General features: G+C 41.0%; 1 protein-coding gene across 1 annotated transcript; it reads right to left on the reverse strand.

The window, feature by feature from the left end:
• Positions 1 to 1476: 1476 nt before the first annotated feature.
• Positions 1477 to 27153, reverse strand: pcp4a (Purkinje cell protein 4a). Its single transcript, XM_080484021.1, has 3 exons — positions 27067 to 27153; positions 9899 to 9950; positions 1477 to 2159 (listed from the first exon to the last, which is right to left on the reverse strand). The coding sequence occupies exons 1-3, from the start codon at positions 27073 to 27075 to the stop codon at positions 2029 to 2031; spliced, it is 192 nt and encodes a 63-aa protein (XP_080340147.1). The 5' UTR covers positions 27076 to 27153; the 3' UTR covers positions 1477 to 2028.
• Positions 27154 to 27265: the final 112 nt, after the last annotated feature.

The raw sequence follows: 27265 nt of genomic DNA on the forward strand, positions 1-27265 counted from the left end.
TACTTAAAGTCTTGAAATATGGCTTTATGCATGATTCTAATTTTGTCAGCAAGTTTTAAATCTCAGCTTTTTTTTTATGATAATTCTCCAACAACAAATGGCCACAAACAAAACAAACGAAAGCATCTGCTTCTCTTCTTTCACCCCGATGGCGTCTGATAAACACACAAGACATAAAATCACATCCACTCACATGTTATTTCAAGCATTTACCTTGCCTGCCCCCTCTGCCGTGAGAGCCTGGAGATTGTTGTCCTCAACTTCCAGCAGGCAGCATCTTATTGACTTATTGAGATTAAAAGAGGATATCTCGGCTGCTGGTCTTAAAGAGGCAGCGCACTGCGTGCCGTCGTCTCAGTTTCGCCTTCATTTCACTCCCAGATGGTGAAACACATTATTTTATGCTTAAAAACGACCTACTTCCGCTTAAAGTCAGATTAGAAATGTAGATTTTTTTTTAGAACGAATGAGTCAGATCTCATTATAGGCAGCAGCTGATTATTGAGGTAAAAAATAAAACAGTGGTTTATATTTTCTACCTTATGAAGAGAATAGTGAGTTTTTGACAGCAGTGTGGCTGATGTGCTTGTTTGACTGATGAGTTGGTGAGAAAAGAAAAACAAAACACATAATTAAGCCACAGTGAGAAGCTGCAACCTGCTGCAGCTCTGCACTGCTGAGATTTTACATTCTTCATTTATTCATGATGGCATTTCCACTGAAATGTCATTGTGATGATTAGATTTTTCCAGATGAGTTTATTTGGATTTATAACCTGATTTAATTCACACAGGATTCTGGATAAATTAGTCAGGCAGATATCTAGTTATATTGATATAAATAAATCACTGTCATCATTACTGATCGTCAACGTTTCATGAAGCTAAATGAAGGAAAAGCTTCATATTTTGAAATTCACTTGACAGCGTTTGACCTGAGAGTTAAACAAAATATCTCAGGGTATACCCGGGTAACTAAATGGTGTATACCTACTTATTCTCCACCCAGCGTTGTGTACAACCACCTCCAAAGCTACCCAATATACCACTCAGCAGTATTTTGTTCCCTAGGATGAAGAAGTCATGACCAATCCTACTAATGTTTTAATTTGTTTGTATTCGTGTCGCTGCTTTCAGTTGTCATACAGTGACACCTGGTGGTCCAACCTGGTATTTACCAGTATGCTTGAATAGTTTCTTAATATGAGTCACATGAACAACCCAACAACAAAAGTGTGACTCATAGTTTAGAACATACGGTAATAGTTTTAAATCTTATAGTTCAGCTCTCTGGCGCCCTCCAAAGGCAGACCTGCCCCACACTTTTAAAAACCATTGCGTCAGGGTTTAGATATAAAAAAAAAATCCCCCAACTGCAAGGTGACTGCACACATATGCACCAGCGTGTTCAAACATACCAACACACACACCAAAATATATCGTGAAAATCACTCCGCAATAATCAATCTGGTTCTTTCAGTCATCTTTATTTCTGTCTACGTGTGTGTGTATCGTGTGTGTGACGGCTTGCATGCAGAGGTGTGTGTGTGCGTGTGCGTGTTCGTGTGCGTGTGTGTGTTTACAGTACGTGTGTGTGTTCCAAATCAACAAATTCAATTCACAATAAACAGGAAACAAACAACAGATTGGGTGAAACCACGAGCACAACATCGAGAGTTCCTGAACAACCGAGGAAGGTAAAGGTGGGGAGACATGATGGGGGGGGGGGGGGGGGGGGGGGCTTTGGACCCCTCAGTTTCTATCATCGTACAGTGAAGGTGACATAAGAAGACCACTACCAAGTGAAGTGTGAACAATAACAGTTAAATAAGAGGAAAGATCCGATTAAATACACCAAGAATTAGAGAATTATTCAGAATATTGTAAAGTTACCCCACTATAGCCCCCCCCTTTCATGTTCATGCAAAGACCACGCCCGTGTGTGTGTGTGTGTGTGTGTGTGTGTGTGTGTGTGTGTGTGTGTGTGTGTGTGTGCCGCCCCCCCCCCAACCCCCCAGGAGACTTCGCTCTACGACTTCACATCCTGCTTCTTTTTCTGGAATTTCCTGAACTGCGACTGGATGGCCACAGCGGCCTTCTCCGTCTCGGGGTCCTCCATGTCGATGTCGAAGTCCTGGGGGAGGTTGTTCTTCTTGTCATCTGGGGAGGGGGGGGGGACGGGAGGCGGGGGGAGGGGACACAACAACAAGGTGAGGTGAGTGTCACAGAGTCCCAGAGGGAGGTTTTTCAGAAAGATCTTGTTCAGGTTCAACCTGCCTGGAAGATTTCTCTGAAGTTACTGAACTGATGGCGTCTTCTGTTGGACTGATCACTGATTTACTGTCCTGCGTTTTTAATCCCACTTGAAACATCTTTTTTGTTCAATTCCACAGGAATTAATCCTCAATCCAAAGTCCTGTTTACATGACAAGACTGTAAATTATGTTCTGCCAAAATATCCAGAGGAGGTGAAAGATTTAAGCAACTTAACGACCAGAGACATTGCCTCACATATCTTCTGCATTAAATCTATAAATTGGACTTCATGACATTTAAATACTCAAATCGGCAAGTAACTAAAGGTCAGTACTAATACTCGTTTTTAAAAAGTGATATGGTGAATCCCTAATAAAAATATTTTTAAGAGAAAACATCTGATTCTTTAAAAGCTAGGGTTGGGATAACCAACTCTCGGGTACCAGAAGTTTTGACTCGTCTAATTCTGAGAGTAAATAAAGTTCAAAACGAAGCAGCGAAGCTCAAAAATGTAACTTTTCAACTGCACAGCTTATTAGTTTTCAGAAATACATTTCTCTGAACTGCTTCAAAAATATAAGAGAACGTTTGTGTCCGAGCCGCCATGTTGGTCTGGTTTTAACTGCAGGAGCTGACGGCTGTCTGGGCATAAAGGGGGCGGAGTCACAACACCTTCTCTCAGCCGGTGTGCCCCTGTTGAGTTTGCGCCCTGGGCAGCTGCCCACTTCGCCCACAGCAAAACCCGCCACTGGCTATGACTTTGCAAACGATCGTCTGCAATATTGCAATTTACTTTTCACTTTTAAATCCAGACTTTTTGGCTGTGAGGCTCTGATTTGTTTGATAGTTTCATCAAACTCCCTTTTAATTCTGTGCTTGTTGGGGCTCAGCGCTCGAACCAATGAAATGAAGAAACTAGCCTGTTATTATCATTATTATTCACATTGTTTTATAGTTAAACTCTATCAAAACAACCTCAAACCTAATATATTAGCATGAACATGCGATTTAGGAAGTTTTAAACAGAATCTTAGTTAATTAAACCTAAACTCTGCAGATAATTCACCTACTAAAAGAGATGGTCGTTATACTTTACATAAATGGGAACGTATTCTTTTTTCAAAATAGGAGATAAGGCAGAGCAACACAGCATCATCATTTCACATCCACAAGTTAAACAAAACTGTACCTTTGAGATGCTTTGCAGTTTAACAAATAAATTAATAATAATAAAAAAAATTATAATAATAATATATTTAAAAAAATTATAATAATAATACATTTAAAATAAATAATAATACATTTTTAAATATAATAATAATTGAAAATAATAATAATACATTTATAATATATTAATAATAATAATAATAATTATTATTATTATTATTATTATTATTATTATTATTATTATTATTATTATTATAATTTTGAAGGGAGAAGAAAAATCATAACCTTTTTTGGTCATTTAAAATATATATTTTTTGAGGCCCGAAATAAAGAATTTGGGCAAAACAAACAACAACAATAAACTAACAGCAGAAGTAATAATAAAAACAATAGAAATCCTAATGAATACAGTGTTGAAATAGAACTATATACTGTATTCTACATATAAAAACATGATAAATGGAGCTGTGAAAGACCCAGAGAGAATAAAGTCGGCAGCAGAAGAGGAGTGACCTCATTCAAGTCGGATGAAAATGTCAGCGCAGACGCCTGACATTCAATAAAAAGCTCACAAATCAGCGGCCAAGGCTACCAGAGTCCTCGCAGTCCAACTGTCATGCAGTTATTCATGAGAGGAGACAACTCCCTGAATTCTCATGTCCACATTGCAATCATCCAACATCCAACAGTTTGAACATGGAGGGGCGGTGAAGTGGGCTGCAGGCGGACGATGTGATTATCACAAGTGAAAGGATTCGCTTTTTTATGGGTGGATTCATATCTCACTGCAATTGAAAAAAACAAACAAAAAAAAAACGCTTGTTCATAGCAAAATAAGGTCACTTGTTTATTCGAGCATCACAGTGGTCATGCGGTGCCCCCCCCCCCCCCCCCCCCCCCCCCCCCACCCCCCGTACACGAGTGCGTAGACCTGCACAAACTGTGGATTTTCCGACTGGCCTACTTACGTTTGGATGGAGCCTTCTGTTGACCTTGAAGCCCTTGGAACGACAAGTGGAAACAAATTCATATTTCATGATTGGAGAATCCCCCCCACCCCCCTAAAGCCACACCTGCTCCACCGGGTCCGGGCCTTTCATTCTGCCCAGGGACTTTGTAAACCTGGCACATCACACTTGGAAGCACGAATGAATCAAATCGCTATGGTGGGGTTATTTCTATAGGGGGGGGGGGTGTGTTGAGAAAGGTCACGTTCAAATTGGTTCCCCGGAGATTTAAGAGCTCCCTCAGAGTATAACGACACTGATGGATGAAGGCGTTACCGGACAAATGCTGAGCAATGAGAGCACTGAGAGGTGACCTGTTAAAAAATGGCTGTCCAAAAAAAAAAAACTTTCAATATTAAAGTTGCAGCAGGAAGGAGGATGAGAGGTCTGCAGGGAAAGCAGTCATTGATTTGCTTTGCACTCATGATGACCTTTCAGTTCCGAGGAAGAAATGCACACGGCAGATGAAGATTGCGAGGACTTCATGGATGCATCGTCGGTAAGTGACTACTAAGCTCAACTTGCCTTTATTAGACGTCGGCTTTATTTCCGGCGAAAGTCGAACGAATGCGTCTCACGCCTCTATCAAATTCAATTAAGCCTCCTGAAATCCCCGCCGATCAGTTCCCCCCGCGGACCGAACGCGAGCTGCAACACGATTCATCAGTTCGGACAGAAATCCATTTGTGCAGCTGCTCTTTACAGTGTTATCAGCATCACCAGCGCTCACGGTCCGCCATTAACCCGCCGCCGCCGCCGCGGCGAGGGCAGAAGGAGGAGTTCAGACTGTGGCCTGTACGCTCAGTAATACAGAGTACTGAGTTAAACCCTGCAACACCGGGAACATTTAGAACATTTAGAGTGTCAAAGAGTGACAGTAAAACACGACCAAATCAAAGAGAATTCATCTATTTTATAGTTGAAATTATAAATACAAACAATATTTTGGGGAAAATATTGGGAAAACAGTCAAAAACACATAACTACTGTGTTAGTGGAAGGATGATTTGTTATATAGAGAAATGTATAAAAAGATTAAAAAAGATCAATGACTTAACTCTGGTGTGTGTGTGTGTGTGTGTGTGTGTGTGTGTGTGTGTGTGTGTGTGTGTGTGTGTGTGTGTGTGTGTGTGTGTGTGTGTGTGTGTGTGTGTGTGTGTGTCCTGTACACTACAAAGCACATCTAATACTTATATTTTTGAATTACAGAGCTGCTGGCTCTTTCCGTGACTGAAAATTTATATTTTGTTGTCGAGATTCATATAAAAATGATCAGATTCCAGCATTGGTAACAATTACTTATTTTCCAGGTATCTGAATCAGAATCCTTCAGTAATAGTATTTGGACAGCTTGTCTCTCAATCGGAGGGTTGCAAGTTCGATTCCCCGTCTGTCCTCATGCCAAAGTGTCCTTGAGCAAGACACTTAATGTTACTGACGCCAATAACAGACTGAAGAGTCTCATACATGCTTACTAAAGTCTTTTGTTTAGAACTCCTTGTTGTGCTGCATTATGTAATAACGGTGCAATATGTAATAATGTAATACATTTTTAACTCAATATGTAATAACGTTGCATTTTGCAATAAAATTCTTGGAACACATTTTGTAATAACTTGTTACATATTGCATCAGTTATTACAAAATGCGGGTGTGTAGTGCTGCATTATATAATAACGGTGCAATATGTCATAATGTAGTACATGTTCAATTCATTTTGAAATAATCTGCTGCATTTTTAATAAACACTGTTGCATTTAGTAATAACTTGTTACATATTGCAACAGTTACAAAATGCGGCTATACACACCTGCATTTTGGAATAACTGTTACGAAATGTAACAAGTTATTATAAAATGTGGCAAAGTTTATTACATATTCAGTTGAAAATGTATTACATTATAACATATTGCACCATTATTACAGAATGCGGCGCTGCACTGCTTTTATGGGAAATGCATCAGACGTTAACAAAGACATGAAGCGGAACAGGATTAAAACTTTACATTCAATTCACTTCAACTTTATTTATATAACACCAAATACAACAGTGATTTGTTGGTGTGTTCACGCTGACAGCTCAGTTCTGTGGCGTCTCACCTGAGCCGGGGTCATGAAAGCAGCCGCTCTCATTACAAACGGCCTTTTGTTGCCTCAACACTCATTTTGCCAGGACGACAATTCTGCGCTTAACACCGTTTATGTATTTCAAAGGATTCTGCCAAGTACTGCAAGCCCACTTCTCTTTTTTTTTACCGTTTGTTAACTCCGGGGATTTGAATTACATTATTATCCCAACAATACATTGGCCCAGTTTACAAAGTAGGTCTTCCTGTGAATCGCTGGCGAGGTAAAAAATGTTGTTTCTTAAACCAGAAAGGGAGAGAAAAGACGGGCAGTTTGTGATCTCTGTGGTGAAATGTTCCTACTGGTATTACAACATCTTGTTTCACTCTCAGTGGTAAAACTCTGATACCATGAGATGATGTGTGATATTAAGGATTTTGGGTCCATAACAACCAATAATGTCATAATTTTGACCATTTTCATTGTATTAAAGTCAGTAATGTAGCAACTTTCCAATATTGTAATAGGATATTTGAACCATTGTAGTAATAATATTTTGCTAATAATCTAATAAGTTATTACTTTACGGAGTAACATTGAAAAAAATTCCATTCAACAGTAATAACTGTAGACAATATTGTAAAATACAGGAAGAGTATTTTTCTCTCTCAATTATAGTTGTAAAAACATTTGACTATTTTATTACATTAGTCAACCATCGCTTTGATGAAAGGAAAAAAAGGGGAAAAAAGGGAAAAATTAAAAAAGGGGGAAGAAATAAAAGGAAAAAATAGAAAGAAGGAAAAAAATTTAAGAAATCAAAAGAAAAAAAAAAGTTTTTTTTTTAATTGCTCACATAGCGAACACTGTTAACAATGTGGAAATGTACAGCGGCCATCCATCCATCCATCCGTCCATCCATCCATCCATCACACCTTGGAGCGTCTCCAGTCAATCACAACAGGTGAAGTGATTCTTGTCTCATCCGACTCCTGATTGGGCTTCAGTTTGCACATTCCCCTTTTGCCTGCATTGATTTTCCCATGATGCACTGGTTTCATGGCATAGCCCAAAAACATGGGTTCACCTTTTTAACTCCTATCCAGCTTTGGATATGAGTGTGTGTGTGTGTGTGTGTGTGTGTGTGTGTGTGTGTGTGTGTGTGTGTGTGTGTGTGTGTGTGTGTGTGTGTGTGTGTGTGTGTGTGTGTGTGTGTGTGTGTGTGTGTGTGTGTGTATCTTTTGGCTCCATCACCAAGTTGGATGAAACAGTAAAATGCTGAATCATCAAGTTTTATTAGCTGCTACTCCCACAGTCCGGTGTCACCTCCCATTAGAATCACTACATATTTCACTTCCTCCCTGCTTCAGCACATTCAGTATAAAGTAAAACGCTTGACGTTACAATGTGGTGCCAAACCACAGCTTTAATTCCATTAGGTTTGTATGAATAATGGAGGAAGTGCCTCGGCTATGTGGCGCTGATACCACACGTCTCTCAAAGTGCAAAGATAACCGAGTACATGATGCGTCTTGAGTCGCTATTTGTCACTTAAATGTACTGAAGAAGTGAGTGATGGTCTGTGAAGGGATGACACTAAACCCGGCAGCTTAAAGGGGGGAAACGAGAAACTCAGAGCTCTGGAGTAATCTTCGGTTTGGACGTCTTCACATTCGCTTTTTATTGGCGATTTAAAGGCGACAGAAATCAGGCTAATCCCTCTCTCTATTGATACAATTCTATTTTATTTGTTTTCTACTTTTTTATTATTTCTCTATTTATTTATTTACTATGATCCTAATTTTTTTTTCCATTCTATTCCTATTTTAATTAATTTATTAATTAATGTATCCTTAAGTTTTGATTTTAGTGGGTGGGTCACTTGTTTCCCTTAACCTGCAAGTGTAATTTAGGGAAAAGAAAAAAAAAAAAAGTTTCTGAAGTTCCTGCAATAATGTGAATTATGCTGAATGACCTCTGTATGTATACGCCTTGTTTAAATCTCTTTCCTTTCATTTGCTTTAAGAAAAAAAAAAAAAATCCAGAGTTCAGGTCGTCATGTCAACATTGTTTGTTTTTGTACCAATCAGATGTTTCATCTACTCTTAATGTGTACTAAATACTCTAAACAACATTTTCTGTAGCATCCTGGTTGGTTCCGCTCCTTTTCGAGTCGATTCTAACTAAAGTCAGAGAACACGTTTGTTCCATCATGGGGTCAGAAGAGACTTTATTGAGGAACTGAGGAACGTCACTATGAATGTTAAACAAGGTCCATTTAAAATCGAACACAAAGGTTTTTGTTTGACAAAAGCCACTTATCACCTACTTTTGAAGCCCAGCGCCTCGAGCGTTCAGTGTGTTGTATCTCCCACACAGTTATCCACGTATTGAAATGAAGATTCTTAAATTAAACCTGAGACTTGGCGCTGTAATGCGGAATCCATTCCTTTATTTCTAACTGACTGTGATGAAGCACAAAAGCTGAACAGAATGAAAACTCTACTTTTAATTAACGTGTCGACTTGTGTTTCCCCTGAGAGCTCCGTTCTTAACTTCCTCACATCTTATATTTCGGCCCCAGTTATCTCTTGAATCTTGAAATAAGTTTTCTGCGACCATAAATGAATATTGAGTGTTAAGATGAGTCATCCTGCTGTAGGTTTAGACTGTTTAGACTCAAACCTCTTTAACTTCTCTTTTACAATTATTAAATGTATAAAAACTGTTTTTGTGTGTTTTTCCTCAATCGGTCAAGTCTTTTTCAGTATTCGATCAAATATTTATAATGCTATATCATCTGCATGGAAATAAACAAGGAATAAAATATCATTGCAGTTCTTTTATGTTATAAATATATTAAATATTCATGTTTTGGTCTGTGAAGTTAAACTTTGCGTACAGGTTCATAGCCTCCGTTGTGTTTTTCTTGGAGATTTAATATAATTGTCGGCTGCAGACGGATTATCTTGAGGGAGAAAACGAACCGTTTCTCTTCTCCTCACCGCCCTTCATTTAGATTCATTTTACAAAACAAACCAGTCGTTGCTTTCGCTTCTCCTTCTCTAACTGCGGAGCCAAAAACCTTGAGATTTGCATCCGAATACAAATCAGTTGAAGAAAGACGCGGCTTCCTCTGAGTCTGGATCTGGAGTTTCATTTTTATTGCAGTAAAAAAAATAATAATAATAATTCAAATTATTTTTCATTCGTCAGTGATGGATTGTTAGGTTTTCTTTCTGATGTGAAAGTGAATTGTTGAGTAGAAACACTTTAATCATCCCAGAGGAAAATCCTTTAAACCAATGGATGTGGCCGCAGGGCGCTCTATCCAGAGACGGGGAATCGAACCTACAACCTTCCGATTGAAAGGTGGACAGAATGTGGTGAAGAGAAATGTACCTTTGGCAGCAGTTGGTTTGCTGTTTCCGCTCATCGCTCCGGATGCTTGTCTCTGGAAGAAAAATGGAAAAAGGGAAGCAGAGTTTATATATAGAGCAGAGTTTAGTGTCAGTGCTCACACACTGTGGGCTTCAGTGTTTGGCTCAAGGGCACTTTGACAGGATGGAACAGGGGTGTCTAAACTTTATGCAGGACCGCGTGGAAGTAGAAATTAAAGTTACTCTACCTGAATCCAGACGGGAAAAATGAAAAATGTAGGAGCCAGTTTTAGTTTCTAATTAGTATTAGTTTATTTAAAAATACTTTTCTGAAGGAAATCCACCAGTACACTTACGAAAACACGTATTTCCAGCATTCCAGTTTGTTGACATCTCACCAGAGATAAGATGTTTTCTGACGACAGTTAGTGAAAGTTTGACGGGAACAAATTCCAGTTTATTAGTAAAGACATTGACTTCGATTAGAGGAACGTCGGGTTGGAAATGAGTGGCGACGGTCTTGTTTTGGTCTGTTGGTTTAGTGAGACCTTTTATACGACGTATATTTTAATGATTTTTCTTTTTTCTGGTCGAGTAACTTTAAAATATCTCGGGTTACTTTGGCTCGTCCATTTTTGGCCTCCAGCAGATGTTGATTAATTATCTTTAGATTTATGCACATAGAGGCTTTCCCCCGTAATTCAACCCGTTTTGTTTTCCCCTCATGACTCCGTTCAGAGCACATTGTATTTCCCTCCATCTTGAAGGCCGGAGCAGGAGGAATGTGTGCGAGTCAGTCGGCGTGTCGCCACGAGAGCCGGAGGAGGAGAAACTTGCCGGGCAGCGTCGCCATCTGTTTTTTCCTGTTTGCATGCAGAAAGTGAGCGGAAGCCGCCGGGACTCGCGGAGCCACGCTGACTCTCATCTGTCTGATGGCGCTGCGACGCGGCGGCAGCGGCGGGGCCATACATCACGCCTCCGCCCACACACCGGCGATCATCGGGGGTCCCGGCGGGCGGCAGCAGAGCGACGATGACTTTTGAGGGATCGCCTCGGCTCGGCGGCTGCGGGAACGCGGCGCAATTTTGAGGGGGAATCAAGACGGATTGCGGGGAGCAGGAATCCAGAAGCAGCAGAAATTCTCCGTGCGAATTTTAATCATCTCACTTCGTTCTTTCCTGCATCTCATCGTCACTCCTCTCATGTTCAATCGTCTTCATCGGCCCTCAAACGGCGCTGAGGCGACAGATCGGCGCCCAAAGATGGACAAGAGAGGAAGTTCAGGCGGTGAAACTTCGACATCAACAAACTTCCAAAGTCAGGTGAAAATATTTGGAGCAACTTGGTGAAAACTTTCCCCAATATTTAACAATAAAACAGCAGAACGTCACGATAAACAATAATGGCTTTTTATTGAATAATTGGGGGAAAAAGGTAAAAAGAAAATGTATTTTAAGAATTGTACTCGATTGCAGTTACTTCTTTCTTTTAGGGGAATTACTTCAAAAGTTACTGCAAAGCAGATGAATATATTGTTCTAGTGTTGCTCTGATGCATCAGGTGAGCTGGAGGAACGATTTGTGTCGGAATAATGACAATTCAGCTTAAGTTACATCAGTGGGTGGAGGAAGATGCTCTAAAGTCAGGATGTCAATACAAAACAGCTGAAATAAACAACTTAAATGCAACATGCAAATATACTTTTATGTTTATGTATAATGAAACTGGAGCCGAATTTTTATTCGTAGTCAAAATAAATAAAGCTCCTTCATGCAGACAGCAGCTCGTACGAAGTACAGCTAACATTTATTTAACATGAGCTGTAGTTACAACGTTAAACACGCATATTGTACAGTATGTCGCTGTCAACGGGAATCTTCATAAACAGGAGTTTAATGAAATAGTAACTGTGAAGCGGATTAGCTGCGGCTAATGAGAAAGCTCAAACTGAATAAGTCAGGTCAGAGAGACAACAGCTCTGGAACTGTTTTCATGTTTGACAAGGCAACAAGTCATTTCTTGATTTAAATTTTTATCCATTTATGTCACAAGGATGTGTCGCTTCATAATGTAATGTTTTATAAGATATTGTTGTCTTTAACTGTGGCAAAACGTGAGATGAAGATATCTCAATGTAAATATAATTGACATGATTGTTGTTGAAATGCATTATCACACGAGATGTGAAACAAATCTACCTGTTAAACTACATTTATACCGATTTTGACATATGATTGTTGCTTTTTCCTCCGTTTCTGTCTGGATACATCCCGGTTAATAACTCTCCACATATCATCAGCACTTCCTCTGCACCCGTCTCCGTTCTGCCTCTGCAGCAGAAGTTCCCTCTCCTGACTTTCAGCGCGTCATTTGCTTTGTTCTGCCTAATAAACACGGAGGAGGAGGAAGATGAAGAAGAAGAAGAAGGGAAACAGCATTTGCATTCCAAATTCCTGAGAGGATTGTCAACTGAATTCCAAACGAGCTGCTTGTCATGGTCCATCCCTGGAGCCCGGCGCCGCTCCATCTCCATGGCATGCAAACCTCTGGCAGTCGACGGCGTGTCGTCAGACCGACTGCCAGCAGCATCTTTCAAACAAACGGCTGAAAACTTGCATGTAAACGAAGAGAAAGGAGGCCAAGCAGTTGTTTTGCGACATGCGATACTGAAGATCTCAGTATTCATATGTCGTCTGGCGGAGTAAACTGTGAAAACATCTCATGCAGATCTACGACTGAGGCTGTTTTAAGCTCATATTTTCATCGTCTATGTCCGTGCGTCAAAAAAAGGAATAAACTTAAGATGAAATGTTTATTTACAATCCGCATAATACTCTGGCAGGAGACACCAAGCTGAGGAATCCGCTGTGTATAATTAGACCCAAGAAACAGGAAGGTTCACGGTACCTTCTGGTTAGAAACGTCTTTAAACAGTAGTAAGATTTAATGTATCATGAAAGGAGCCTGAACCTTCATGATTACATAAAACCAAGTCCCTGAAAAGAGTTTTAAAGGGTGATTGGAAAGATGAGATTTGGCGGCGCTAAGCCTCTCAGGTCGCTCTGGACTCTCAGCGCTCCGACGACAGAAGACTCTTTTTAATCAGCATTTGGGAGCCGCCAACTGGGACCGGAATATTTTTAATCTGGGAGCAGTCAGAAAGTCCCAGGGAAGATGGAGCGGGGGGTTAAAGGACGCGTGACGCAGGCGTGGCAAACGCCGGCACCATATCCACGCCGCAAAGCCGCAGTTTAGGGGCTTAATGGAAAACTCGCCGTCGTACCCAGATCGTGACCACGGCCGACACCAGAATCCCATCGACATGTGACCTTGGTGATTCTCACAAATGAAGTTCTGAGAGCGTGAAATCCCCCGTGTGAGGCAGACGTGTTGAATTAGAAAGGAAACCCAGTGGGTCGTTTGAATCTTTTCAGTTGGTTGTTCTGAAGGATCGATGATATTGTACAACTTTAGGGTGGTACCATGAATGACTGTGTGTCTGGAAACGGAACAGGTAGAATCAAGGTTTTTCATTGCGCTGAGCAAGAACCAGAATATCTCAACTGGAAGGGTTGCAGGTTCAATCCCCCATCTGTCTATATGGGTCCTCGAGCAAGACGCCGACTCCACAGTGTTTTTTATTTTGTGAGTAGAATATACTTTACATGTTCTCTTTGTGTCTTGGCGGATTTTATTTTTTCTCTTTTTCCTCCGAAGTCATGCAATTTATAAGAATTTCTGTATGTTTGTGTTTGATGTCGTACCTGCAACCTAGGTACGACATCAACGCAACGTACCTGCAACCTCGCAGAGCGGTGCATCATGGGGATTTGGAAGTGAGTGAACGCAATGCTCCCTGAAAAGTAACTGTATATCCCTGGACTACACCACTGCTGATTATTTTCAATAATAGATGTGGATAGTGAGGAGAAGTAGCCAGTTCCCATGGACACTGATGTAAAAAAAATAATGACTGTTTTTCCCTTTGATTGGAAACAAAAGACAGAAACAAAGAAACCTCGACAATCAGACTGAACGGATCAAATTTACAGTTGAATATCTGCGCCGCCGCCTCCTCCAGACATACTGTTAAAGTCCTTTCATGGCGCAGACTGCAGCACAGACATCAAAACAAACCGACAGGCCTCATTTCCAGCCCGCCAAACGACACAACTCCTCATTAGGGAGCTGGACGGCGGCGGATCACGAGTCTCGTGCGGCGCCTGTGCCAACGCCACGCTGAGCTAAACTGAACCCGACGGCGTGTTCGCTGCCTGGTGTTTGAGCGACTCACACAGAGATGGCGTTGTGTTCCACTCCCCGAAGAGGAGCCGTGGAGCTCGCCATACGCTGCAGGACGAGCCGGCGCCACACAAGGATGGCGGCGATGATAATTATGTCACTAACGATGATCTCCTTCTGTACGGCGTACTGTACCGTCTGCCCGCTCCACTAACAATGTGTTGAACACCAGGATTCATTAGCTGGTTTGCCCTTGATCTGTGTGTGTGTGTGTGTGTGTGTGTGTGTGTGTGTGTGTGTGTGTGTGTGTGTGTGTGTGTGTGTGTGTGTGTGTGTGTGTGTGTGTGTGTGTGTGTAAAATATATCTACACAATAGTTTTTTGCAGGTTTCTCATTGTCATAATATTCACAATGGAAGTGGCACAACTGTGATGAATTATGTTTTTATGTAAACTGACAGGATCTTAATGGAATGAATTTTGATTGATTCACAAAAATAGTGGAAATAATTAACAATCTATTGGGTTTTTTTTTCATTATTTACAGCCTCCAATGGCCAAACAGTAGAATTCAAGGACTGCAGGTTGAACAAAAAGCATCCAGCAGGTAAAGACTAACGCTTGTTGTTGTTAATGATTCATTATATTATGATGTGAAAATAATTCTTTAGTCCTGTAATGGTACGAAAAGTACAACACAGGCTTCACGACTTCAAAACGTAAAACGCTCATTACGCTTTGCGAGGCTGTCTACGCAACACAACTTTTCAAAAACAGTTCCCAAGATGGAACTTTCTGAAAACTCTTGACGGCATCGCCATGGTAAAAGAGGGAGAAGCCACTTTTTGAAAATGCTCCAACTCCGTCTCCATGGAAACCGGGGAAAACGCAAAGTTTTTGAAAACAATCAGACAAAAACGTTTACTGTCTGTGCCTGAAAACCGATCCTGCCTACGTTTCCTTACAAAAGCGTCCGAGGAGGTTTGAGGTTTTGCTTCAGGTTCTCATCCAACCACATTTTGAAACCTCCGATATGGAGAAGATATATATATATTTTTTTTTTTTCCCAGACCTGAGCTTCTCCAGGTAAAGGAGAGTTTCACACTGATGAATTATAAAGATGCTCGTCTGCAGGAAGTGGTTTTTCAGTATTTTGTATTAAACTTGTTTCTTCCCCACGATGATTCACTCATTTGCTTTGGCGTGGAAATGGAGGGATTCGGTAAAATGAATAAATTACCTTGCCAGTGCGTGTGTGTGTTGGTGGTGGGGGGGGCTATTTTTGGTTCTCATGGCAGCTCAGGCTCCCCAGAGAGACTCCATGCTGCACTCAGGATCTATTAAGAATTTAAGGAGGAGACGGCAGAAGTAGGTCACAGACAGCTCATCCCAGCAGCGTCTCCACTGTGAGGCTGCTTCCTCATGACCAGAAAATAAAAAAATTAATAAAAAGATCCGAGCAGCAGGGGGATAATACTAAATGACCGATGCAATAGCACCACATTGATATAAATTAAAGCCGTTATAACCAACTAAACTGCAGCTTTCCTTAATGTGGAGGCGGACATATTCAAAGCTCAGTTAAAAATAGAAGTTGTTTGATGATCTAAAGCATCGGCACTTCAAAAGCCAACCCAAAAAAAGAAAGTCATGAAACCTCATGAGTCGCTCAAAGATGCTGAAGTCAGCACTTTTACACGTCCAACAAACCGAACTGATGCTGATCAGCGAGCGTCGCCGCCTCAGCAGAGCTGAGCAGCTGACAAACGAGCTCAATTTATGGTAAAGTTAAAGTTATTAGTGCAGCTTTTTCACTATAAACCAGACGGATGGAAGGACGGCACAGAATGAAATCATAATAAATTACATTTCGACCTCGAGGATCCATGAATCACGACCAAGTTTCAAAAATGAGCGACGTTTTAGAGCTAAATGTTGCTTAACTCTGAATCTATAAAAGAACGTGAAGAATGTTTGCTCAGTCCGAGCTGCTGTGACTAAACGTACGACTGTACAAACAATAACAGTCCTTTCAACGCATCACATGTTTACGTCTGTGCAGCACAAATTAAACTGGATCTTCATCTACTTCACGCTTATCAGTGAGTCCAACCACAGATAATGTGACAAAGGTCAAGAACTTCATCGTTCTGTCCGATGATGGAGTGAAGTACAGCCACTCCAGTTACAACTTATCAATCAAGTGATAAATATTTCAGCTACTACTGTAATAACATTCTGCTGATGGTTTAAGCAGCCGTTAGATTATTAAAGAAGCATTAAAACAATCCGTTTAAAATGCAGAAGGCAAATTAATAATGCATCAACAACGACTGCATTTCTTGGAACTGAGAGATTTTCGCTGTTTTTCTGTAATTTTTTTTTTTTTTTTGAATATGTACTTAGTGAAGATACATGCATTACATTATTGGTAAGTTATTACAGTATTTGTCCTTATCATTCATTTAAAATGGACAAAATTGTCATGCTGCTATTGTCAGAGACTCGTTAATAACTATCATTACATTACGGTGAATTTGTAATATCAATTAACTACATTAGAAAAGTTTAAAAAAAGAAGATCTTTTATCTAAAGGTAAGACTTTTAGGTAAAACTCGAAGGTAAAACTACCATGATTTTGTAGTTGTATTCGCTATGTTTTTAGACAATTTAAGAGTAATTCTCTTTGGTTAATAAAATGTAAATTTTGTTTCAGGTATATTCTGCAGTACTCTTAATGACCTCTAGGTGGTTTTAGTTTCCATTTGATGATACTTTTCATTTAAGCTGAGCAAGAAAACATGTACTTTTAAAAACACATAGTTTGTAATTGATTGTGTTACGAATACATTTTCTCATAAAGGGGAGTATCTAATAGTTTTACTAGCAATATTACAATAAAATCAGATGTCGTTATCTTCAATGACATATTAGTTGAGTTTCGATTACAAAAAGATTTTTGAAACTTAAAAACCTGATTAATGCACTTAAATGACTCAGTTGGGGAGAATACATTAAAAAAATGTTCAGATATATTTGTTGATGGTTGTTCACACTAGAATAAATAAATAAATAAATAAATAAATAAATAAATACAAAACGACAGAAACAATCTGCACCTTCTTTCATTTTGTTCTCGTCCTTCAGCTCCGACTCGCCAACACAACAAAGCATCTTTCATCTGCCGCTCTCAAAGCATAAAACTATAAATAACAGTGATGAGAAACTCTAATCAATCAGTGTCACTTCGGGGAAACGCTTGAGTTTTGCATAATATGGGACCTTTAAGAAAATAAACCGACTGACTGGAGTTATTTTCTCTTCCCTGCCATCTTCGCTTTGGAAGTTAGTGTGTGAAGACTCTTCCTGTTCTCCAGATGGATGGAGAGTCAGTAGAAGTACAGCGGTGTACTATTCATGCAGTTGCACCGCGGGAGGCATTAATTGTACAGAAGTTCGCCCGGCCGCTCAGTGGCCATATGTGCTCATAAAACCTCAGCGCCGTGTTTTCCCTCATAAACAATAACGACGTGACTCGGAAGGACAATTGCGTGGAAATCGAGTTTCCTTTGCGATCCTCCGCCTGCCAACTTGGATGGAAATCAAATAAAATTGAACAAAGAGAAAAAGTTAAGTGCTGTAAAATCTAGTTTTGAGGATTAGTTTATTCTTCCAATAAATTCAGGTAATATTCTCTACGGCATTTAAAAAAAAAAACTCATCATGTGGCTACAGTAGATGACGAGCGGTGATAAATACTGTATGTGGGAGTGGAGTAATACTTCTTTCAGAGCAGTTTTAGAGCGCCCTGATTTATATTGTTATATTATAAACAAGACTTCTTAGTCGTGTTGAGTTAAATCAGGACACTTTTACAGCTTCAATCACACAGCAGAAAGAATCTCAACTTTAAAACAGTAAAAATCATAACTGTAATTTGCAGACAAATCAAGAATATAAAATTGATTATAATGAAAGACCATGAAGGTCGCTGGATTAAATATAGACCTGGATAACCGGTGGCTCCTCTACATGCCGTATTATTTGGCTGAAACTGAATAAAAACCACGAGTAATAAATAAATATGAATGTACTCATCTGTGGGCAAAAAAACTTTAAAGAAAATTCTGTTTTCAAGTGTTTGTTGGATCGGTCTCAGGATTTCAGCCTTGTTCAGCTTGGCTTTGTCCCTGAGAACTGAACACCTTGTGCTTCGGGCTCCTGCAGGCAGGTTACTGGGTTTTCTGGAACACTCCGGCGCTGGAGGACAAAAAAGTTCTTTGCAGCTTCATGCTTGGTTTTTCCCGAAAAGTCTTTGGAATGTCAAGCATGCGGTATTCCTCTGAAAGATTTTATTTATTTTTATTTTAGTTTCAGTCCACCAAATCTCTTTTTCGGCCTCGACATAGTGTGTCGATCTCCTTCGGAAACAACCTCCCTTGTGACACAAATACACGTCAACTGATTTGCTCAAATCCAATCGGCACTCATCATTTATACAGTGTCAAGTCAGAAAATATGCATAGAAATTATGGCATACACAAAGTACTCACTCTACTGATATATATGTATTGGTGACAATGGTACCAGAAGACAATATCAGTAACCACAGATAATCAATGAAGCCATGTCCTCTCCTCACCGTGCATCACACAGTCCTGGTAACGCTCGCTGTGTCACCAGGACTCGAGAAATCACAACGTGGGTTGTCAAAATTATATTTGCCGAAGAAAACCAGAAGAAGTCAATTAGTAGAAAATTCCAAAGCAGAAATGAAAAACTGCACATTGTTTCAACAAGCATTTTGTCACGTCTTTGATTTAAATAAGTGGAGAAACAAACTATACAAATCACCAGCTTTTAAAATTATTTGATTTTGAAGGGGTCATATTATGCAAAATTCACTTCTTAAAGGTTTTCCAGCAGTACTAATCGTCCCCATACCTGGACTGACGTCCCAGAAGTGAAGACAGTCTGTCCTCTCTCTCCCTGGCTTGTTTCAGGTTCTAGAAAGTGTGTTGCTCCAACCAGCCAATCAGGAATCAAACCCTCTATAGTGTCATCGGGGGTTTAGCCAATCCCAATCAAGGTAGGCCCACCCTTTGACTCCTCCCACAATTAGGCAGCTCTGCTCTGGCACATGGCACCACGAGAGGAAGTACTTCCTCCTCTTCCCAAGATGGGCATGTGTGGGCGGAGCCAGTCCAGCTCACACAGACACAGCAGATTCTGAATGCAGCTCCTATGATCCAATATTGACTCACAAAAACGAAGAAGCGCAAAAAAATCATACGTATTTGATTAGTTTGACATTCAAAAGTGTGGAATTGATTACATTTCTCACTGTATTTCTGGAAAACACTGCTTACATTCTATTGAACACTAATCCTTTACTATATATTATCTACCTTAAATATGACTTAAAGAAAGAATTGTGCTTGTGTTTGAGAAGCAGTTCTGCTTAGTGGATCCATTTCCATGTCAAATGAATCAATCAGAAAGAAAACCAACTAAAATTTGTTAGAAATGCATAATTATTAGTTTGAAATAATCAGGAAGGAATGCAGAGGTTATTGAATGTAGTCGCTTGTCCAATATATTGTTAATAAACATACTGGAGGGATGAATTTGGATTTTCCTCCAGCCGCGAGCAGAGCAGAGTGAAGAATAAAAAAATGTAATTGACTTTCTGAATTTCTGCACCCACTGCAAAATATCCTATTTAAGTAGTGAGGTTTGTTCTTTCTTCGTGCGCCACATCTTTGAAAAAAGGAGGAGTGCTCCTCTATATGGAACTATACGGTATACTTATTTATTTAACTTTTTCTCGATCAGTTAATGAACTTCCACTCAAATTTGTTTGGCTTGCATCTTTTGTACTTTCACCTCAAGCAATGTGACAAAAATACAGTTAATCACTGGAAAATTTGCACTTTAATAAAAATTGCTTCATTTTGGTTTTCATTAATACTTTACTGACGATTTAAAGGCCTCGTGCCAATTTCCAACAGATGAGGTCGAACTGCGCCGCGACAATGATGGATTTATTACTTGGAAGATGATTTGATCTGATCTACGTTATTTAAAGAGATTGTATTTTACTTTGCAGACTGAATAAGCGATTTTACAAGTGTACGTTACGAGTCCCTGTGAGATTCTACACAAATCCTCTGAGAAATTATGTGTGAAGTTCAAAGAGCTGCAGGGTAAATCTGTATACTACACACACACACACACACACACACACACACACACACACACACACACACACACACACACACACACACACACACACACACACACACACACACACACACACACACACACACACACACACACACACACACACACACAATGCAGCAGTAGGTGAGATCTTAGTCTTCCTCAATGTTCCGTCATTTTCAATCCGCAGGTCCCAGTAGAAGCCAGGATCCAGGATTCATCCCTTCCTCGACGGTCCCCGGTTATGGTACCCTGACAGTTTATATGGATTACAGATTATTTGGCTGTAATCTCCATTCATTGTTTAAAGCGGGATTAGGGTCAGTGCCTCACAGGCAATCACAGAAACTCCAGAGGTTTAAAAATCTTCATATTTACAGTGAAGGAGGGGGAAAAAAAGAAAATCCCATTAAATCAACAAGTCTTAAAGGCTCTTTGAACATTTCCTCCTACGTTTCTTTTTTTTTCCCTCCTAATCACCACTTTGCTCTGGATCTCAATCACTTTATCGGTCTTAAGTCAGCATAAAGGACTTTTAAAGAAATCCATGGCCACTTTCCCCCCCCCCCACTCAAGCTTTGCAGTCTTTTCACATTGATCAGCAACTTTTAACACTCTTATCTCATTAATTTGATAAAAAGGACTCCCGGTCCACTTTGGTTGATGAAACAAACAGCTCTGCCAAGTCGCCGCCGCGACTCTCAGCATAATTAAAAGCAAACGCAGCGGGGGACCACTTCACGCACTGATTGGAGGAGGTAAAACGGGATGTCCGCTCTGATATGGGCCCGCCGCGTTTCAGCGGTGGCATTGTGGGACGGATTTTTTATTTTTTTTTAAAACAGATTGACTGAGGAAATGTCATTTAATGACTCGCACACGTACCCAGAGTGATTCCTCGCCATAAAAACGAAGGCGGCTCTCGCGCAGGCCAGTCGCGAAAAAAACTCGAATGTCAAGCAGCACTTAAGAGCCGCGTGCCGCAATCAACCCGACACACAAATTACACGGGCATTAAAAGAAAATCATGTTCCCATCGCGGGCTATGGTGTAATTTGCATTAGCTTTCAGGAGTCGCAGTTATCCGCTAAAAGCTCTCGTGCGCTGCAGAATTTGACATCGAGTTCTGTGTCAGTTATACTAATGGACTGAAAAAGCTCCGGTGTCTCTCATGGGAAAAAAAAAACTACCAAAAAGACAAAACAAAGGTCTCGGTCCTTTTTTTGGAGGTTTTAAATGCTCCTGTTGTTTCTCGCTGTGTCTCATGATCTACTAAAGATCTCTGCACACGAACACGATATGTGGAGGCTGATTGGACGTTAATGAGTGTGGAGTATCGAGCCAGACGCCGGCAGGAGTTTGAGATAAAAGATGAACGTGCAAAGCGCAATGTGACTTGTTCATTGTTGCACGTGTCTTTTGAAAGCTGCTGCAAGTCAGAAAAGACGTTTACTGTGAGTTGAGTCATTTCTTCAGCTAGATTGCCGCAACTTTTATCAACAGATTTTACCAGAAGATATTTTCTGGGTAGAACAATCATGTCCCGTATTGCATTTGATATATTTGCCAAACTCTTGATTCATTCGCTGTAACACTGCAATATGTAGGGTTAATTCCGCACCAGCTTCAGGTTTCTGTGCTTAAATTAAAGTTGTATTTGTCAGTGATCATTTAGATTTTGTCCCAGACGCAGTATCGAAGCTGTTTGCCCTACAGTCTGTTCTGCTGCTGAAAGATGTAAAAAAAAAAAAAAAGCTTGAATTCGAGATCACCAGCTGTTTGGGGATGTTTTGAACCGTCAGCCTTGAGATGTGAGGCAGTTGAGGACGACGAGCTCGCCGGTTTTGAATTTCAAGCCTTCTCACTTTTTTTCGTGTTAAAATTCAATAAATAGGAAATGATTACTTTGCGGACATCAGACGTGTGCATGTTTGGTGCTTGTGGCCTCTGTTTCACCAAGGCACAAAGTGCCGTGGGTGGATTCTTCTTCTGCGACGCAGGGAATCATTATCTCCCGCTGGAAATCTGAAAAGTGGAACCGACGATTCTTGGCGACTGCACACAGCTGGCTGAAGCCTTTTCCACCGAGTGCCATCTAATTAAAGTTTCTTTGAACAGCCTGAGGCTTAAGGCGAAGAAATCGCAAAGATTTTCATCTAAATAAATGCCTGTTGAGTCTCTATCTATTGCCGAGTGAGGTGACGAAAGCACTTGCATTAGCAGAAACTAGGGAAACTTCATTACATAATGAATAATACTCACAATAAAGGTTAAAAAAAAGACAAAATGTCCATTTACAAATATCCAATGCACCTAGTGAGTCATATTTAAGGTATATTATTTGCAAATAACTCTTGGCATCATAGGATATACGCACTAAATAATATATAAGATGCATATAGCATGAAGATCGGTTAACATTTTCAAATAATCCAGTAGGAACATATGCCGTTTCTAGAAGATTTAAGCAATAAATTATAAAAACCATGTGAGTATATGTCTAAAAATATCCCCCAATGGCAACAAACGTGTCATTTTAAAGTATTTTAGAGGATATGAGGATCATTTAAGCTTAACACCATAGATTTGTTACAGCAACATTTAATTTTTTTAATTGGAATGATTGTCTTTATATTCCATCGCAAGAGAGGAATTATCTGTATTGGAAAAAAAATTCAATGAACTGTGCCAGAAATAAACAGGACATAAACAATATCTGACGCAAAAGTGTTGCAATGCAAAGTGTTTGACCAAAGCAGCTGTGATTCTTCTATTTTGCGGACGCGCAGTTACATCGGATCTAAAATGAGGCGCCAGATGAAGAAATGCTGCATCGTCATCTTCAACGCAAAGTCGTTCAAAGACTGACGGATCCCAACCGCGTCAATGATGCGGTGGATTGAGTGTCCATTCCACCGCTTCATGGTGAACGCAAGCAAATCAACATGGAAACACTTCCAGCAGATCGTTCAAATGGACAGAAAAGTCTCAATCCTCCTGATTTAGCCTCATTCATGGTGTTATTTTTAGCAGATCACCCTGCAAGACACACAAAATGAAAGCACAGTCAATCAGCGCGAGCACATTTTATAAAGGATCCTAGAAAATCTGAGAATCAAACAATGTGATCGTAGGAAATGATGAATCTCTAGATCAGCAGAGTCAAACACATTGTCGTTGCCGTACGATTTCACCTTGAGTGGTTCGGACCGGTAAAATAGTCCCTTAATGACCTTTAAATTAGACTTTGAAGTTTGTCTTAGAGCATGAGACTCGCAATCTCAAGGTAGTGGGTGTCTTTAAATGAGAAGAGTTAAAAGAGCTGCAGTGAGTGTTTACCACCACAGGTGGCACCAAAGAGAAGTAAATTTGTTTGAGATTAAAACTTAGAGCAAAGCGCATAAATTAATCTGTAAATTGGGTTTCATCAAGGTGTTTTTTTTTAAAAGCAACCTCAACTTTTCTGCGTACTGAATATGAACTCTTGTTTCAAAGTTCCTGAATAATTGTCAAGGCGTTCGAATGGACCACTATTTGCAGAAGAAGCCCCGCAGGCTGCCCACTGGCGCCGCTGGCTACCTTTGTCTTAAAGTCACGATGGGAAACAAACAGCAGCAGCAGCAGGCAGTAATGACACCAGGCGACACACAATCATTCACAGCAGTGTAACTATAACTGAGGTCTCAAGTGATTAATTACATGATATGAATTCACATCGTTGGATAATAATGACAGGAGACCTGCGCAGGTCTGGAACGTTGGAAAAAAAAAAAAAAAAAAAAGTTGAAAGCAGACGATTGGCTGGAAAACGCAGGCTGGTTCGTCACTATGGTGACAGGCTGCACATCGAGGCCACTTTGACTACAGGAGCCTGATGTTTGTGGAAACTGCCAAAGAGGAGTCAGTCCAAGCATGAAAGATACCGGAGAGGCTCCTCTGACGCTCTCGTTTCTTCACATTAATCGCAGCAGCAGAGTCGCAGTTCATTTGACAGTGACATCGATTCCTGAAATACTACCAGCTACTAAGATGATGCCCAGTGTCTGAGAATGTGTGCGTGTGTGTGTGTGCGTGTGTGTGTGTGTGTGTGTGTGTGTGTGTGTGTGTGTGTGTGTGTATGAGAGAGAGACAGAGAGTGAATTGTGCTGAGCAGTTCAGATTTACTGGATTGCTGTAATGTACTTGTTTATAGACATGTTTACTGTTTGTTCTTGTTTGAGAACCACAGGCAGTTATCGTCCACCCCCCCCCCCCCCCCCCCCCCCCCACCCCCCCAGGAATAGCTTCTGTTTATTCATACGCCAATAAGGTTTTACAGCAGGCAGTTAAACGCGCCACAATTATTACAGATCTTTGCTTTACTCGCCCTGGCGACAGTCTAAGGCCCCGTTTACACGACAACGTTAGAAAAAGGGAGTGTGTTTCCACTGCAGCAGCGGACACACTGACAACGATGTAGTTAATCTGCCGGGCCACGGGGGGGTGCTGTTGCTTGATTTTGTAATGAAACAACACAGACAAATGTGCAGAGAACAAAACGTGAAGGAAATGGAGAGAACCCGACATCCGTATGGACTGATGACGCATCTGATGCTATCAGGGGTGAGTCTCAACTATTAAACTACTGATATGGACGATAAAACTAGAATATGGATCGCGAGTCAAACCACCACCGGTCCGCCATGTTTGCCATGTTTGTTTACAAGTGGATGAGCAGAAGGAAGGGGAGGGAGGGGGAGAGAGGCGCATGCACAGTAAGAGCGATCATAGCCTCTGGCAGACTCTGCAGGAGGGAACAGCGACCGTGAAAGAATCTTTCCACCTTGGGAGATAAAAACTTCACGGATACAGTGGATCCACACACTGGTGTCGTGTAAACGGACCCCAAAAGTGAAGAAAGTTTTGCGGATACACTCGCATTCGCTGTCGTGAAAACGGAGCCTAAAACCTCGAGCGGTCGGACCCCGGCGGCTCCAGAGAGACGTGAAGTGTCTCCCCGATCAATCATTCCTGACGAAAAACCTTTAGGAAGTCTGAGCCGAACAAAGGGAGGAACAGAGGAGAGCGGCGGCAGATTGAGGCGGCCATTGATTCCTGTTTCATTATTCATTCAGGGCAACAAACTCCTGTCCAAGACCTGAGCTCCGACAAGACATGGGAATCCATCACTGACACCAGAATTCCCCGACTTACTCCGCCACTTAATGTCTTATTTATAAGAGCCGTTCGCACGGGCGAAGTCGACGCCGCGTTGACAAGTGAAAGATTCATGAGGGGAGAAGTGACAGTTGGTGTTCGTGGCGGCGGTCGGATGCATGTTGTGGGAGTTTCACCCACTGTGGCGGCTCATAAAGAGGCTGAGCGTTGGACTCCAGAGGAGGCGGATAGATTAAAAGCAGCCTGGCTGCGCTGCATCTCATGCTTTTAGTCAGTCCGGTTCCTTTGGGTGAACCAACTGAGGTCTTACTGGAGCCTGCAATCCCGCCGCGAGAACGTTTCTTCTTCTAGCAGCTATAGCCTTTGAATAATTCAGCGACTGTAGGATGTGCTCTTTTTGCTTCCTGCTCCTAATCTCCACTCTGACATTATCAGAGGCTCGTCGCCTCTGTCAAGTCCGACAGTGCGAGTTGGCGAAAGCTGAGACCGAGGGAGCGAAGCACAGAGTAGGTCAATACTGCCTCTGCTTCAGCCGGCATGACTTCATGCTGCAATGAGCTTCAGACTGAAAGGTCAAAGTGGTTGTTTTCTTTCAGCGAGGATGTGTTTAGCGGTCTCGTGGTGGGAAACGGTGGATCTCAAGTCAACTTGCGGGATTGACTGTCGTCATTTAGAGCTTCGGCGGGGTTTCAGCCGAGCTCCCAAAAGAAGTCAGTGCGTTCATCACAGTCGACATCGGTCCACTTAGATTATCTGGTCTATTAAATTACCATTAAATACTGTACATTATGATTACTATTATCCTTATTATCAATACTAATGGTTATTTCCACAGCGGATTGATCTAGACGTCCCTCCCAATGACAACTGTCAACTCCCCTTCTTACTTTAAAGATAATTTACATATATAATCTTCGAAATATGATATTTAAAAGCCTTGTGTTTGACTAATCCAGAAGGGAATCCTGCCTTTACCCACAGTCAGCTGGGATTGACTCCAGTCCCCCTGGGGGGCTCCAGCTCCGTTGGAAAAAAGCCACATTGAATATGGATGGATGAATACATTTAGAATAAGTCATGTAAATAAAACCACTTTGGCTACTGATATAGGCTGAAATGAAACCGTGTGTAAAACTATAAGGATGAAGTGCAGTAGTGGCCCCACAAAAGAATGCGAATACATGCTTATTATCCAAAATGATGATAGGAAAATAAATATATAGAAGTTTCCTTTGTAGTAGTTTTGGTAAAGTAGCTATTTATAATCAGTGTCACATGTATATTTTATAATCTGCGTGGATTCAGGCACATAAACACGCTTCTTTCTTTAAACATGTAATCATTCATAATGATAATGTCTTATTCATGTGTAATCATATAAATTATACACTTCACTACTTTTCAGATGCACTCAGTATTTGTCATTGAAAGAATTCATGTTTTTGGACAAAGCGCGTCGTGTCGGGAGGATCCGCGCGTCCAACGCGGTCCATTGTCACTTTAACGCGTCAAATATCTTCATTTTCCAACAAAAGGAGGCATTAAATTCGACGTTAATTAGGCACCTACCTCGCTCATGGCTGCGTGCGTCTGCGTGTGTGGATCCCGGCTGTCAGTCTGCGATGCGCTCCGGCTGAAGCTGCGTCCTCTCCAAAAGGCGCCGCGGCGCGCACTGACGCGCGGCTTTTATAGGCGCGCGCTCTCATCGCCAACACGCTTCCTCCAAGCCAATGGGCACGGGTCTCCTGGTGCCCAAGCTCCGACGTGT

Source organism: Lipophrys pholis (assembly GCF_963383615.2).
Source record: "Lipophrys pholis genome assembly, chromosome: 16".
Lineage (NCBI taxonomy): Eukaryota > Metazoa > Chordata > Actinopteri > Blenniiformes > Blenniidae > Lipophrys > Lipophrys pholis.

Bases quoted from the DNA above. Each gene is read 5' to 3' on its own strand.
- pcp4a (XM_080484021.1), bottom strand. The intron at 2,160-9,898 runs GTACATTTCTCT...CCCCCTCCCCAG, and splicing joins CAAACCAACTGCTGCCAAAG to ATGACAAGAAGAACAACCTC.